Raw genomic sequence first — 17,012 nt, 5'->3', positions numbered from 1 at the left:
AGCAACGGAGCTCCTAAAGCTGCCTTCTCCTGCAGGTCACTCCCCAGCCACACAAATTAACCTCCTTCGGTTAAGGTTAACCTCCACAAATGTTCTCCTTTACATACCTTCATGAAAGCTTACCTTTCTGATTAGTCATATGAAATATGACTTCATTTTGCTCTAATTAAATAGATGTATCATTACACTGTCACATTCAGAACAGCTATAATTACAACTGAGTCAACAGCCCATTTTCAGGCTATTGTCCTATACCAGTTTAAAAGCAACTAATTAAAAAGATTCTGGAACAGATACCTACATAAATCTAAGAAATTTTGAATTTAAACACTGAGAAAGCAAATGGAAAATCAGATGTTCACTGCTCTATGGCAAGAAATGGTTCTAGTTTCAAAATAGTATCACAAAAGACATTTTCAAGTTAAAAGTTATAAGCTTGCATATTTAAAATTCTGACATCAAGTTGTTTTGCTATAATATGTATTCTTATAAAACACCTGTTAAACAGATTTGTGGTACAAAGCTCAGATAAAAAATGAAATGAACTCAGATGTAATTCAGATAATCAGTGCGTGTGATCAGTTTAGAAGTTTGTGGGGGTTTGCAGGAGCTTTGGGGAGCTTTGTGGGGTTTTGCAGACAGGGGCTATAGGTGCTTTTTCTTTTGCAGTTTTAAAGATAAACAACTTTTAGCTATGGATTGGAATGCAAAACCAGTTAATAGGTTTGTGTCAGCCACTTAATTAAAAAAAAAAAAAAGAAAAAAAACCAAAACTCTCCTTCCCCAACATTTTACACAATTTCATTTATGAATAGTAAATGAGTGAATAAATGACTTGACTGGTATGGGTATCATCCACAGAGCTGACACAGGGGCCAAAAACTTTTACAATTTTTTTATATTATTATTTGACCCCTGCCAAACCTTTACTGAGCACAGGAAGGTTTTTCCTGTGGTTTCTCACTTCAGCCCAAACTCTACGGAAAGAGCAATCTCAGCTGAAGTACCAACGTGACTAAGCATTCCTATTTTTTAAGCAATATTACACCTTCAGACCTTCTTAGTAAGGGTGGTGCAGGTAAGCTGACCTTAGGTAAACTAATCCTCTCCTATTTAACATCGATAAGTAGGCAGTGAAGAAAGCGAGAGAGTCAACACATATACTGGAGACCCGGGTGACAATACAAACAGGCCAACATTTGCCAGCAGGAACGCGCGGGCGAGGAGCCGCAATTACCTGGTTGAGCCCACGGAGCCCTTCAAGGCAACGAGCACCTGCAGCTCCGCTTCACCTGGCGACAGGGTGGACTCAGCACACGTCAAACTGCCAAAATTCAGCCACACGTACTCCCACGCATTTACACGTTCTTTTTGGCAACTGCAGGCAGAAACCCTGTAGCCCAGCACTTTTACCCCCATACACTGTGAGCTTCCATTTACCCTTTCTCAGACATAAAAAACAAACAGTGAAAACCACCCTGCACAGGGACCCTGCTCACCCAACTCTGTTTCTCCCTTGTGCCTCCCCACACCGTCATGTCACTTAGACTCTAAACTTTTTGGGACCAAAGTCAAGAGCAAATTTCCTGCTCCAAAGTCAACGCTGTACCTCATGATGTCAGGAGCAGAAGGGTTTTGCCCATCGCCTGCAAATCCTGCTGGCTTTCACATGCAAGAAAGTTGCACACTCTTTATTCTAGCCTGTATGAGCTGCATTATAAATACAAAATTATAATAAATAATAATGAATATATGCCTGGCCTCAGGTTTATAAGGCAGTTCCCATGTCTTAGGTGACTGCTTCTTGGCAGTAGCATTAATAAAATACCAGCAACTCAGCTCATTTTCTGACTGAGCATACCAAATAGTAAGAGCCTGATAAATAGTGGGGTTTTTTTAATTTCTTTAAAGGCTTTTATCTCAATAGGTGGGTTTGCTCGAATGTTCTAGATTTGATTACCTCCTTTAAAAGAAACACCCTTCCCTCCCAGTTTCACAAAAATACGGCATCTTCAGACACACAAAATAATTTGTGTCCTTTAAAGCTAATTGTAATTATATAGTTCAGCTAAATAATTAACCAATTCCACAGTGCTGCACAAAGGAAACAAGCACTACAGCTTCATACAGCTTGAAAATTAGAGCATCAGTGGGTTTGTATACCAATATTTTCAAGTGGGCAGTATATGCAAGCAGTCATAAAAATGTTACACTTCATTAATACTTGCTTCACATTAACAGGCTAAAAAGCAAGCTTTACAGGTTTCATAAGCAAATGGCATTTTTTATACTTCCTGTTCATTTATAAGCTATTCATATATAAAACAAATTCCACAATTTCAAGCTCCCCCCACCCCGTTTAGAAATGATTCCACAAGAACAGTCCATGCACAGCCAGGATTCCAGCATCTCACCCGAGCAGCACTCGGGCTTTGGGAAGCAAATGTTCAAATAGCACCACGGTTGTCAATACATGTCAGAGAAATGCAGCACAGACAAAATCTTACTTACTTTGGAGGCCCAGGGCTGCAGGCAGTTGGCATAACATCGAACAAGAAAAGCCATTTCTTAGGCTGGGGAAAAAAAGTTTCCTTTCTCAAATAAAAGCCACAGAAGAAAAATATGGAGTAAAATCCCTTCTGGATTCTCTTTAAAAATCATAAACCAAAGCAGCAAATGTACATGTATGCAACTTCTCAGGCTTGAATTTCACACTGAATTCAATTACAGCTTCCACTGTATCTGAGTAGTTTTCAGTATTGCAGTGAGTTAGCAGCAGCAATTCCTATAAAAATGTCCCAGTTTTAACAAGCACATAAATTCAAATCAAAATGTTTCCTAGCTTTTCAAATACAAATATCCATACGTTCCCCCAGGCAAGAGGCATGTACCCACAAAGTGCTGCTAAAATTGCATTAATTCTGAAATGGATTAGAACTGCAGGTTAAAGCAACAATACATAAAAAGGTGAGATATGAATTCTTCAAATTCCTTTTTTTCTCTTCACTAAAATGCATTTAGGAGCAGCTTATCTTCAGGTCCACTTTTCAGAAACTTCACATTCGTATTGTGATGAAATTTTGCAAAGGTTCTTCAGCATCTTAGGCGATCCGGGAATCCCACACCCTGGATATTAAAGTTTCTTCTTTATACTCTTGTCCATCATAACTGCAAAAATTGAATTAGTGTCCGGATTGTAGCTCCAGGATATATGCTCTAACAGGTTTGCACTGTGGAATACATTAAAAGCCTCTGCAATACAAACCCTTTTCTCTTTTGCCCCCCCCTCCTTCTCTTTTTAATGCAGTTTACAACTCTGCAGTGTTGCTTAGTATTCTAATGCATCAGTCAGATACCACGGTTAATCCACGCCTAGCTTTTCCAATTAAAACATTTCTGTAATGCACAACAAAACAGTACGTCCATGGCTACAGCAAGACTGCTGGAGTCCTAATTCCTACTATCTTTGCTTGCTTCTCAGCAGCTCCCTCAGGAGAAGCTCCCATCGATTGGATGCTCCGCAGCAAGATGAAATATCTAATAAGGAGGAAAGAGAGTGGGAGGGGAACCGAGCTAAAAGGATGACATCACCTGTATAGAAAGCCTTTAGAAACTGCATTAGATCAATTGGCTACTGTATCTGCAGATGCAGCCAGCAGAGCATCTTTATTGACCTAATATAAACACACATATCGGTACAACAACTGCTCAGCAAAACACCCCTGCTCCACATTACATTTTATATCATTTTAGGACCTATTAATGCATATACTGTAACTCTGAAGATTCTTCTTTTTCTAAATCTTTTTTTTTTTTTTTTTTTAAATGAATCTCATGTCTCTACTAACACTTTCAACAGCATTTAGGGTGTTTATTTCTCATCTCTGCATCCAAATTTAGAAATAAGTAAAATATCTGCAGACATTCACAAGCATTCACACACAGATACACCCATAATCAGTTCACAATAATTTCTGCTTTCATGTATGTATGTCACACAAGAGCCTCAACATTTTTACCTCATCCTATATACTCATTAGGAGATTTCTGTCTAGAACGAGAAGTAAATTTCTTATTGAAAGGTGATGTTTAGAATCCTCATAATTTTAATGGTTTTGAAACCATGTTAAAAGTTTTGGTGCGTGCGCTTTTCTTCCCCTCAATCAAGACTAATTCTGTTTATAACCAAAATTGCCTTAATTCTGCAGTAGTCAATTTAGTTTTTGCAACTAAAAACTGAAATATTTGCAAGCAGCTTAGTATCTTGGATGGCAGCCCAGCCTGCTGGAGAGCTGCTCTGAGGAAGCACCTACGAGATCCCGCACCTTTGAGCCAGGGCTGCCGCGATGCTTTCAATTCCTAGAAGGCTAATGACTTGTGCTACCGTGCAAGAAAGGAGGAACGCACGGAAGAGAAAGGGAGGGGGACAGAGGGTGCTGGCTCTGTTAAAGCCATTATTCAGTACTCGGGATCATTTACTTCATCTGCAAGAAGGGGCACTCACCGTTTCCGTTTTCCTCTCTTTGGAAAGAATTTTCATCGCCATGTATCTCATTATTCCCAGTTTGCATCAGACTCAAGGGTAGTTCTCCAAAACCAAACTAGCCCTTGCTGGCCGTACCTCCCGTACAGAAGAGGAGCTTCCAAGAGCGGCCTGGTGGCAGTGAGGGCCAAAAAAATCCCTTTTTGTTTGTTTATTTGCTTATTCTTGAATACTGAATTGGGTAGTTTGAGGCAATCCACAGAAAGCTCTTTTCCATCGACCGTGCCAAGGGGCACATGGAAGAAGATTGGTACATTTTGGAAGCCAAGTTGCACCAAGAGGACACCCCACTCCATCGCAAACCACAGGCTCCTTCCAGCAGTCATCCAGAAGTTGAATTCTTCCCAGCATATAACCCAAGTTATGACGGGACTTGTGCCTTAACTATGGAAAAACCTTCTCCTAGCACCTTCCAAAACTGTCTTAAAAGTAAAAGAATTGGTATTGATGTCTGAATTTACTTACCCTCTATCAGACAACAAAAATAATAACAGATGCAAGCAGGCTTCATTTCACTGGGGTTAATTTGTAATTAAACATTAAGGAAAATCTGAACTTCATTCCTGCACTTGCAAAATTTGGAAACACAAAGTCTATTTGATTTTTAAAAGCTGACAGAATTTTAGATAATTACGTTAGGTTTTTAAAATGCATTCCCCCCGGCTATACAAATAGCTGTTTCTTTTACTGTTCCTCCAATACTGAACAATAGGCTAGATATGTCAGCTTCCCTTACATACGACTGTACTGCTTCTTTCCTGATAATTCACCAAATTGTATTCAGAAGCATCTTAAACATCGACTAGAATGCCACACTGATAAATCTTCAGCAGCAATGAACATCCAAACACTTTTACGCAGTGTTACCTGTATTACAGTTATCACCATCACAATTTCTACCAAGGAGAAAAGAAAACCCACCCAGCTAAAGGAAACCTCTCCCTGCCTGCACGCACACCGATAGCACACAAACTCCATCCCTCGGCTTAACCGGGCAGATATTCATCTCCCAACCGCATTTTAAACCCGCTGCATTGTGCATGAAATCCAATCCACTAAAGATTTTGGCGCGGATGCCATATTTTACAACTACTGTAAACACGAGCTCAATAATGGGAACAAAATTCTATTTCCTTCTAGTTTTGCCTTTAAGTGAAGATGACATCATCCCTCTGCCCGGCCTGCCAATGAGCGCAGCGGCGGGGGTCCCGGGGGGCTGCAGCCAGCGCTGCACAGCCCTGCCCGCCCGCGCAGCCCCGAGCGGGGGCGAAAACCTGACCTAGTTCCACACCCCAGCTTTTGGGGCATCCCCCCACACCTCATTTCTGTTTGGGGTTTGATTTCTTTCTTTCTTTTAACACATGGATCTCTGCAGCTTCAGCTCCCTGCAGCACAAGGCTGTAAGTTTTTATAAATTGTCTGTTTAATGATAAATCTCAAAACTAGAGCAACTCGGGGATGAAAAAAAAAAAAAGCCGATACAAAGGCTGCTCCATAGTGATCGCAGTCAAAATACTTGGGAAGAACTGCAGCATCAGGCAGAATCACAAACAGTAAATCGCCAGTCTCATTTTAAGCCAGATTCCAAGTTTTCAGAGAATCTTAAGGAAAAAACCTTTGGTCTACAATCTCTGAATTCAAGGTGGTCTTTGTTTCTTACTGCTGATTTCTTTCCACGCTTGAAATACCACTCCACACATTTCTATGCATCATTCCCTTTATCCTCCCATAATGCTATCTGGATCCTCCCGACTGTTAAACAAATCTGCATGTTCTAATTGTCTAACAAGACTAAGACACTGAAAAATGAGATGTTCTTAAAAGGAGAGGAAGACCTTTCGTAATTTAAACGCACGTTCAGTTAAGCAGGATTAGAGTCTTATCTAAGGACACCGCAAATTGAAGTTCTGCAAAAGCAGAGAGCACCCGCAGCTGACGGCAGAAGGTCCCTGTCAAGCAGCACTACTTTTTCCCCCGATCAATCCGAGAAAGAAAAGCCCATTGTGCCGCGCCGGCGGGGAGGACGAGCGCGGGTCTCAAAGCCATCATGGCACTGGCTGAAAAGGCAGAAGCTGCCGGCGTGCCAGCGAGCCGAGGGGCCTGGGGCTGAGGGCTGGGCTTGGGGACTTTCTGTCCCTTTGTCCTCAGAGCCAGGCGACCGCTGGCATGCTGTCCCCCTGCCACGCTGTCCCCCTGCAGCAGTGCTCAGCTACGAGCAGGTACCTTAATTTCTTCCCCCCGCATTTTGAGTAGAGCAGCTAAGGTAGCATCCAGACTCCGAGCCCACGGTGGGGGCTGGGGAAGGAGCCCAGCTGCTTGGAAAGCAATCTGTCACCGCACACACACGGGCAAAGACGTTTCAGGCTAAAATAATTCATTTTAATACAGTTTTGCGAGTGGCAATTGCCAAACACCGCAGCATGATGCAGAAATATTTTAGCATTAAGGGCACCTGCATCAAGAGGTTATTTCAATATATTTGAGTACTTTAAATCTTTTTTGGAAAGGCAGGCGAAGGGGAGCGTGGGGTGCGGGAGGCAGAGCCAGCTGCAGCGTGAGCTGGATGCAGCCCCTGCTACGCTGGCACAGCTTGCTGGAGTCAGTGTCACTGGCATGCTCCTCTGATTTCTCCCCGCCATTTAACTTAAGCATCATAAATGAATCACTGTACTTTCGTGGCAAGGTTAGCCCCCTCGTTAGGGCTTCTCAGGAATTCCTGTTTAAAGGAAAAAAAGAAAAAAAAAAAAAAAAGAAATACAACTCTCCACCCTGTTCCTGACCCTTTTAGGAAGCGGAGGCAGGGAAAGCAGCACCGCCAGCTCCCGTTCCCCTTCAGGGTGACATTATGTGGTGCGATCGCATCCTTCCGTACATCGCCCTCCACGGTAGCACTTACTAACAGGCTGTAGAAAAATCCTACCGAAAGATCTGTAGGACTCATAAGTAGTATGAAAACACGATCCATCCTAAGGGAAGGAGCGAGGGAGAGCGGGAGGGAGCGGGAGAGGGAGGGCAGAGACTGTCATCATCCCTGAAGTGATGTAAGCTTCTAAATATAGCACCAGCAATACAGAAGGAACAATAAAAAGGCACCATGGATTCAATTTCTCCAGCGCTTTCGCACTACCCCAACCATCTTTTTTTTTTTTCAGCTGTTGTGTTAAGCACGGAAAGGTCATCTCCTATTTGCAGCGATTCAGATTTATAGGGTTTATAATACTTTCTTAAATACGTTTATAAATTACAGCTCTCTCCTGCAGATCTGTCTGTTGGTGCACACGCTCGCTGCAGAGCCGGGCAGCAGCATGCTCAGCATCGCAAACAGGGACAACGCCAGCACGGGGGGAAGGGGGAAGCCCCCTCTGCTACGGACTCAAACAAAAAGTTCATTTCTACGGTTTGAACAGAAATGATTCATATCACGCTCCTCCCTTCCTGACATCTCATTTCAGCAAGGGGTGGGGAAGTTTGGGAAGGTATGCAACCCAAAAATCCCTGGTGCTGAGGATGAGTGGATACCAACCCCAGAAGGGTCACTCTGTGGGACTGAACTCACCCAGAGATGCTGAAAGGACAAAATCTTTAATATCTCACAGCAAAATTTCCCGAACACATTTAGAATTTTGCTCACTAAAACATTACCCCTGATCTTGTCAAAACTGAAAGCACAGCCCAAACCTAACACGGACCTGGCCGTAATTTCCTCAGCTGCTACCTATGTGGGAAGCCCGTCGGCATGTCCCCATTTGGAAATTGCAAAACCCACCAACGTATATATTCAATTTCATCCCCAAAAAGTTGATATGAAAGCCACTGCAAAATACCACTTTTTCTTTTCTCATTTATAAAAACTGTATCTCAAGTCAAAACAACCAGTTTAAGACTATGTAGAACATAAGGTACCAGCACACCTCTCACGAAGGCCTCTGATTAAATGTCCTTGAGAATAATACATTAACTCCAGAGACGAGGTCAAAAATCATTAAAATGCCACTTACAATATTTCTTCTATCATTTTTTCTTGAGGATTAACACCAAACTGGAAGCCTGAAAGCAGGAAGGAGGGAGGGATCTGACTCCTTCTACCAAATTTCAGAATTTCTCTCTAAGCAAGGGTGATTTTGAACAGTCAACTCTCATTTATTAGTAATGAGGGCATCCAGCTTGAAGGGTGTATGTGTCACGCGTACCATCTCAGGCATGACATCTCATATGAACATTTTTTCCCCAGAACAGACCTCTGTCAGGAGGCACCACGCAGCTTTTTTATGTGCAGAGTCTACACCGACAGACTGGCCTGGGCTCAGGCGTAACTCCACACGCTGGCATCTCAGCTGTCCCCAGGCTGGGACTAGCCAGGCACAGCATAGCCTGAGCTCGGTAACAGCCAGAACAGGGGCAGAGGGGGTGGGTAAGGCACGGGCAGAAGCGTTCCCGAGGGGTTTACTAGCAGGGTGACCACAGCACAACACCCAGATCCCCAGATCTGCCGTGCTGGGGAAGCGCCATGCAGACCCCAGAGCAGCTCTGCAGGGCTTCCCTCATCAGACAGAAGAAACTATTTTTTGGTTTTTTTTGTTTTTAAGAAATTTCCAAACTTTCGCATTTTCTGCTATGATCCAGCCCTTACTGCTTTTAAAAATGGAAAGCCAAGTATGCTCTTGGAATTTTTTCCCCAACATAATTTGGGGTCCCTCCCTCTGCTGAGAGCAAAACAGCAGCAGAAGCCCAGTTTTTCTCACCCAATCTGAGAAACTGATCTTAACAGATACAGCAACGGATGGGCCAGTTGCCATACCTACACTCCCTGTTGACAAACCACAACAGTTAACCAAACTTTAAAGGAAACAAAAATCAAAATCACAGAGACAGTACAAGCATTGTGGCTAGATTACCTCATACAAAAAACTTAATCACAGAAGAACAAAAAAACTTTACTACTCAGTGATAGAAAACAACCGTGACTTGCAAGAACAAAGTAAGCGTCAACAAGGAATTAAGCTACAACAATGGTCCCACTTAGCCAGAGACTTCGTTTAATCAACTATTTCAAGTATTTCATCTGTCAAATATATACCCCATTAAGAAAGTTTCCACATATCAAATGTAAAATTATAAATGCTGTTAAATGCCATTAGATAGCAATCAGTTCTATGCCAAAACCAAAGATATTCTTCTAGCTATTCTCTCATACAGACAGTGGTTTTCACGCCAAGTTTTTCAAGGAAAACAGGGCATCCAAATGCTTGCATTATGCACTGACATCTTCTGATGGTGATTTTAACAGAAAATTGCTCAGGATATTCTCAGGACCTAACTTAGTCCAGAAGGCTTCCGAAGAATATGACTGAGTTGATGCAAATTTCCATATTCTAAATTAGAAAACCATTTTAACTTGAATACAAAGTCGAAGACACCACAGTCCTCTAAAGAAGTCCTTCAGCGTTATGTAACATTCAGCCCCACGACTCAAACTCATAACTCTTCAGGCTAAAATACAAAATGACCCTTCACACAACTACTTCTCTCTACATCATGCTAAACCTAAACATAAGTGAAAAGGTTGAGTTGGCTACAAATGAGAATACAACCAGGCTGCTACACTTCAGTACAGCATATTGAAGAGAAACAGCCCAGATGGAAGACAGGAAATAAAAAACAGATCCACGCACGCTACCATCTCCCTGCATGCAGGCGACCAGCTTGCTGGCTACTACCCTGTCGGTTTTCTACATGAAGCCACTCAATATGTCATTTCAAAAGACTGAAACAATAATGTTAAAAGAAGGATCTGACAAAAGAACTGCAACTCATACACGAAAGGTTTTTAAGTCCCCAAAAGACTGAAATGCCTCTCAGGTGCAGAGCACTGCTTTTTGCCATGAACCACCTGAATGACATGATACAATTATTAGCAATGGGCACAACCCTTAGATTCTCAATCTAGTTTGCATAAGAGGCTGCTTATGAAGAATTAACGACTTTGGAACTGCCACCCAACCCCTTAGGGTCCATCAAAACAGAGATTAACTCTCTGAACACGCTACATAAAATATTTTCTCAGGCATTTTCCGAAGAATTAAGTTAATTTCTACCACGATGTAAATCTGTCTACGCGGTAGAAGGAGGAGGAAGAAACAGGTAACTGATTATTGCATGGAGAGCACATGAATAATGACCCAAATTTTTACTTCTTGTGCATGTTAAGTTGCAAAACATCTAGAATTTTTGAAAGGTTCTTCTGTCACAAGCTGCCATGGAGCAACAACAGGCACAACAGTACATCCCTCCCACAGCACTGCCAGCACCAGCTTAGGTCAAGGTCTGAGCAACTCTCCAGTTCAATCCCGGTTACAGAACGGGGAGGTTCCCCTGCAAAGGACAGACTGTGCTCAGGATCCATTTCCAAATGGTTCCAGGCTTCCTGGTGAAAGTGCTCAGTTGTAAAAACACTGATGTGTTTGGACTGCAAGTAGGAAATAAATGTAAAAACATCCAAAAGTTCTTCTTCAATTATCACACAAACAAGTGCAGTTCTGCTGTCCGCTGAGCAAGAGGAGGGTAACACACAAACCTGCTGCAGGGATGGTGTTGGGGTCACAGGGCCCATCATCACCCCAGCTTTCACCAACACCTGGGGAGGGAGCAGCTGTACAATTAAGTGCTCATCTCACTCAAGACAGAAAAAGGTTTAAAAAACGTCTTTGAGGCATGAGAAGAATAGAAGAGCAGAATATTATGGTGTAAGCACTGGTAGGGGGACAGAAAAAAAGACAAAATTTCTTTAAAGCAGTTGGAAAAATATGTATGTGTCCATGTGGCAAAAATCAGCTGCTTCTCCAGCTGTATAAAGGGTGAAAGATGGGTAAGTCAGCCCTACCAGCAACCTCACAGAGTAGCTCTCCCTAGCAGCAACTCGGTACCTCGTTCCAGGCCGGAAGGCAGCAGCCTGGCAGAGCAGGAGGATGTCTGTCCATCTGCAGGAGAACGATGCCGCGTCGCAGCGCGGTGCCATCGCCGCAGGCTCTGCCACAGGCAGCGAGAAGGGCCGTACGCTACTGCCAGCAGCCAGCTTTGAGTAAATACAGGTGGTCGCTTAAAATAAATCTTCCCTAGTATCAGTTCGGTGTAGTTTCATTTGTGCATCACTCCCAACCGCTGTTAAACTGCCGCACGCCACCCCCCGATTTGAGGTGATTTCCACAATTCACAGTTTTTATATATAATCTGCTTGTCAAGGTGGTAAAATCTTCAGGGAAACTCCTGAATATAAGTTTTGAACCACTACAACCACTTTCATTATGGATAAAATTGGGGTTTACATGTTGCATATGTTGTTATTTTTAAGAAAAAAAATTTTAATCTGAAAAACACAGATTTTAACCGCAGGGCAATATTTTCAGTAAGTATTTTCTTACTTTGTGTGCAGCCTATCCAATCATTACTCTCTGGAAACTGCAGACACTCATTAATTGGTTTGGGAAGCACCAGGGGTCTATGGAAATTCCTAGGAAGATTTTTAACGCACAGCGCACTTTGAGGATTGGTGTTTTGTTAATGACCATCATAATCAGCGACGGACTTTCAAGGAGTTCTTGACAGTCACACTGCTGACAAAACAAGCAGACAAAAATCCATATGCAAAATAAAATATGAGCGAACGTGCATTTGGCAATTTTCCCCTTGCTTACAACAGCAGAGGGAAGAGCCCGAGGGCGTCTCAGCAGACCAGGGTGAGCTGGCGATGCCGAGCACGGGCTCCCCATGCTGGACACCAGTGGCTTGTTCCCAGTTCCACCGGCAAAGTGGCATTTAGCCAGGGAAGCAGACACCTCTGACATCATTCATTAACAGAGCTGCTTAACTATTACATCATTCACAGCCTCTTCCCCCACTCCAAAGACCAGTCTGGCAGTAATTTTCATTTCCAGAGAGCCGGGGGCTCGAGGCACACGTGTTCCCCTCTCTCCTCCGCCCCTCAGCACCGGGTGCTGCGGCCGGCTCCCGTTAAGTGCAGGCCACAACAAACCTCAAGTCGTCTGCTCAGGAAGTGCACGCGCTGCAGACGCAGCTTCTTTTTGGTCACATAAGCAAGAAAAACACTTAAAATGGCAGGAGTTCAACAGAGCTGCAAACAAGCGACTGCGCACGTGGGTTTTTATAGAGGTCCTGTCCTGCCCGGGTCGCCTGGCTAACGGGGGTCCTGCACACGCCGTTGCTTGTCAGCGTACACGACCCGTGAGTTGGGGTCCGACCTGCACCATGCAAAAATTTAAGATGGAGATTAGAACAGAGAAAATCCTCGTGTTGTAAAAACCACTGTCAGGAAGAAGGAACCTGCATTATCTCTTTGCATCGCGTGACACCTCCAGAAAGCTATCAACAACATAAATTTCTGTACGCCCTAAGTACACATCAAGACTCATGGATTTCAGCAAGAACCAAATTTTCTTCTGATTCCTCAAGTTAATAAAGCTAAAATTCTGTCAAGCATTTTTTAAAAGTGTCAAAAAGAGGAAGCATGGACATAAACACATTAAAAAGCAACGAGCTGCAAAGAGAATCATCCTCCAGCTCAAGGAGGAGTGATTTGAGCCACTCACAGATCAGCCACAGCCTCATTAAAATTAACAGAGGCTCCAAAGACAGATGCCAGCCAATACTGCATTCAAGTTTAACAAAAGGCAGCTGGAGGCATTCTGTAAATCGGTCTTAGTTCTTTTAGATCAATAAAAGGTACCATTTCAGCAAATTTACCTGGTAGTTAAAAATAGATTATAAAAGATCCATAGCGTTTTATAGCATTTAAAAGGGAAAGGATTCGTGATGGTAAAGCACCTAATGGGTTTGATCCAGTATACTGAAATGTGACTTAACTTCCTAAATTGTGAGATACCCTACGCTAACTCCAGCCTCTGACAGGATTACATTAAGTAATGATCAAAGAACAAGAAACTTGCCACTCAAGCAGTCTTCAGTGACAGACTTCTCTGAAGATAAATGCTTCTACAAGGCTCCAGGAAAATTTTTACATGATGCAAGTATTAAGATACTGTCTGTAAAACTTAATATTAGAATAAATCTTTTAAACATCATCATCCTCTTACAAGAGTTTAAAAAAAAAAGTAAATTTGCATCTCTGAGAAAGGGGATTACTACTAAAAGTTTGGTACAGATTTCTTTATGCTGTTCTACAATGGACTAACAATTGAAAAATTGAAAATGTCACAACTCCATAGGAAGATGCATTACATCATATATGCACTATTTTTAGAAATACAAATATTCTTCATTTCAAAAAAATCAAAAAATTCATTTCAAAAAGGGAAAGAACCGTCAAAAATGTATGTAGGTAATAAATTGGAAAAATCTTATTCCAATGAAAAGAGAGATGATTTTACAGGTTTGAAGGTCATGTAGAAATTTGTATCAAATTGTTAAACCCCATTTGGTTTTGATCACTGTAAGAAATATAAGTGCGAAACTTACTATCTCAGGTTTTACTTTTTAATTGTGAAGATAAATACTTGAACCATTTACTTTCCAATTACTTGATCCAAGATCAAAAGAGCAATTTAACTTTTATAAAGCACCACAACTACCATTAAACCTTTATGTTAACGCTTTTAGGAGAAAATAAGTCATCTGTCATTAGCCTGGCTGTAGCTCTGTAAGCACCTGCTGTATGCTCACAAGTGTTTGGGACATCGTTGAACAAAGACGATTGTAACTACTTTTTTCTTTTGTAATGAAGAAATATGGTTGCATTACTTAGTGGGTTGAGAACTAGACCAAGAACTAGAAATGACTAAGTATCTCTGTGGTGATAACGCCCTGCTGTGTGACCCTAGTTCCTGTCTGGATCCGTATCGACATTACAGACAGTAATATGCACAGAGGGCACATCTTCAAAAAGATAAACAATTGTACTAACAGGTAAGATTTGAAGCAAGAGCATGCATAATTAAAAACAATGGCACATTTCTTTCTAATCTCCTAAATTTGAGCAAGAGCTTTCTCCAAATGACTCCAGCCTCACTTTCCCCCCCCCCGAGTCAGGATGTCATTGGGGGGGTGACGTACAAGATGCAGAGAGTTATTAAGCAACAAAAATGAAAAGGCAACGGAGGCAAGAAATGCCCAGGGATCGAGTGATCCCATGTAATTCTGGGGATGCACAGACCTGCCCCAGGTAGACAGCCGGCCACGCACGCTCAGGCTGCCACTGTGGCCTTTGCCCTCTGCACATGACAACCCACCACGACAGAGCCACCTCCTCCATCACTTCGTGGGCAGCAGTGCTACTTTGCATCCTGAAAAAAACCACACTTGAGAAGTGTTTTGCCAAATACACATTTATCTTCAGGATCCTGTTGGCTAGCTGTGCTGTAGAAGGGAAAACCCAGCACCAGCAGAACCTCAACATGGCTACCATGCACCCTGGCACAGCTACTGCTCACCTACCTCACGAGAGCAAGTCAAACATACTTCCTTGCATATGTATTGCAAGAACAAATTCACATCACTGTGCTCTTTGAAGATATAAACAGAAATATAAACCTGTTCAGTTTGAGTGAGAAGAACGAACACTGTCAGCATATGTTCACTGTATTTTTCTGGAAGGAAAAAAAAACCCCACAACACCAACAGCTTTAAATACTTATTCTGCAGGAGACCAGTGCTCTTGTGAAACAACAATGCTCTATGAACCACAAAAACGTAGTAAAGGAGTCTAAATGGTAACTGCTTCACCAAAGGAACCAACCAGATGATCCACTTTTAACGTTAGTTCATTCAAGGGAAAAAAAAACCCAAACCATTTTGAAGATACTCACAATCATTTGAATGTCAACTATCCTGAAGATAAACAGTTAAATTAAGTACTAGGGCTCTTTTACTTAAGTAAGAGTCATAATAGAAAGGAAGAGCTTCAAAGAGGGTAACAATCATTTAAAATATTAAAGTATCTGCATACAAATCTTTATTTCATGGCCAATCACAGGGATTTCTACAGAATGAGTTCCAGCAATAACTAGCAGGGAGCTCCATGTGAGAAGTAGATGCAAGCTCATGTCACAACCCAATGGGTAATGTTTTATAAAACCAAAGATTAACCTTAATCATAAATACTAATCAGAGTCTATTTAATGCACAGAGATTTACATTTTAAGGAGTTAATGGAGATTGCATAGGTAATTCCCCTTAAAAGCAAACAAAAGAAAACTTCTATTTAATCATGAAAGGAAAAATTCTGAGCTGGGATAAAGTAACACCGAATTTCAATACCTGCAGGATCTAAGTTTTCTTTAGAAAGCATAAAACTGCTGGTGTCAGAGAGATCAGGCATTTAAAAACTTCAACAGTGTCATGTTGAGTACTCTAACATCATACCGCCGGAGCCCGACCCAAGTCCCTGCAGACTGGCTGGAAAGCCCCGAGCCCTCCCTGAGCAAGCAGGGCTCACAAAAGGTCTGTCAGGCTACATTCAGCATCTGTCAAAGAGCATTTAGCAACAGGCTGGAGAGTGAAATACAACACTGCGGTTATTCATTAGCATTATGCCAGAGAGGAAATCTGCCGGCGAGTTTGTAAACAGTTTTCCCACTCTGGCAGAAAACGCTATTGCAAGTTCTTGTCAAATAAAAGTTTCATTCAAAACCCCTCCTCCCTATCCTGCCCGTTGGCACATGGGCTGACCTGAAGGGTGACATTATAAAGCCTGGTTTTCAAGCCCATTGGGAACCAACGGCCACGTATGAGCAGACTCGCGTAGGTAAGAGTTAAACCTAGGCACAGAACAGACCGTACCTCAGAAAAAGTCATTATTTTATCAGATTGTAATGGAATATGGAAAAATATAGGCACCCAATTTTTATTTACTTGTCAAACAGGCAGCTGGTTATCATGTTTTGATTTCTTAGTCATCTGTTGAGTTAGAAATTACTTTTCGCGACACCAAGTACTGTGAGTATGACACTTTCCAATTAGGAGCTTATAGTCTACCAAACAAGGATTGGTATTTCAATTCAGATTGCTGAAAACCCAACAGCTTGCAGATTTTCTATCAGAGAGGTAGTTGTTTACGCCTTGCTACTTAGCACTCACTCATCCAGGAAAACACCTAGGAGTCTTAACAGGACTTTTTTTATATATTCCTAATTAACTGACATAAAAACAGATTTAGGAATGTGTTGTTGATATATGAAGTTTATACTGTTTCTCATCAAATGCTGATCAAAATAGATATATTCATAAGTCTGAGGAAGCCACCAGGTTTGCAACAAGAAACTATACGTGCAGAGACACGGATAGGCTCCATGTCATTGGTAACAAAGAAATAAATCAACATGAAGAAAAAAAAATTCCTAACGAGGACATCATTTGTTGACTAATCACAATCCTGCAAGTGTACCACGCTGACTCTTTGCATCCGTAACTGACAACCTCCAAAATCGTCCCCGAAGCCGTA

At 42.1% G+C, this 17,012-nt stretch overlaps 1 protein-coding gene across 10 annotated transcripts in view; it reads right to left on the bottom strand.

Moving 5' to 3' along the window:
* RAPGEF6 (Rap guanine nucleotide exchange factor 6) overlaps nt 1–17,012 on the bottom strand; it is a 133,463-nt gene that overhangs the window by 65,396 nt on the left and 51,055 nt on the right. Inside the window, exon 2 of one of the 10 annotated variants that reach the window (XM_074839050.1) lies at nt 2,512–2,573. The exons of the other annotated variants lie outside the window; for them this stretch is intronic. Within the exon in view, the coding sequence (XP_074695151.1) occupies nt 2,512–2,565 (54 nt within the window). The 5' untranslated portion in view covers nt 2,566–2,573. The remainder of the gene's footprint in view (nt 1–2,511; nt 2,574–17,012) is intronic. 10 annotated transcript variants of the gene reach the window in all.

Source organism: Strix aluco, chromosome 13 (assembly GCF_031877795.1).
Source record: "Strix aluco isolate bStrAlu1 chromosome 13, bStrAlu1.hap1, whole genome shotgun sequence".
Classification (NCBI taxonomy): Eukaryota; Metazoa; Chordata; class Aves; order Strigiformes; family Strigidae; genus Strix; species Strix aluco.
The sequence above is the reverse complement of the archived record's forward strand: the minus strand, read 5'-3'. Positions and strand labels throughout refer to the sequence as shown.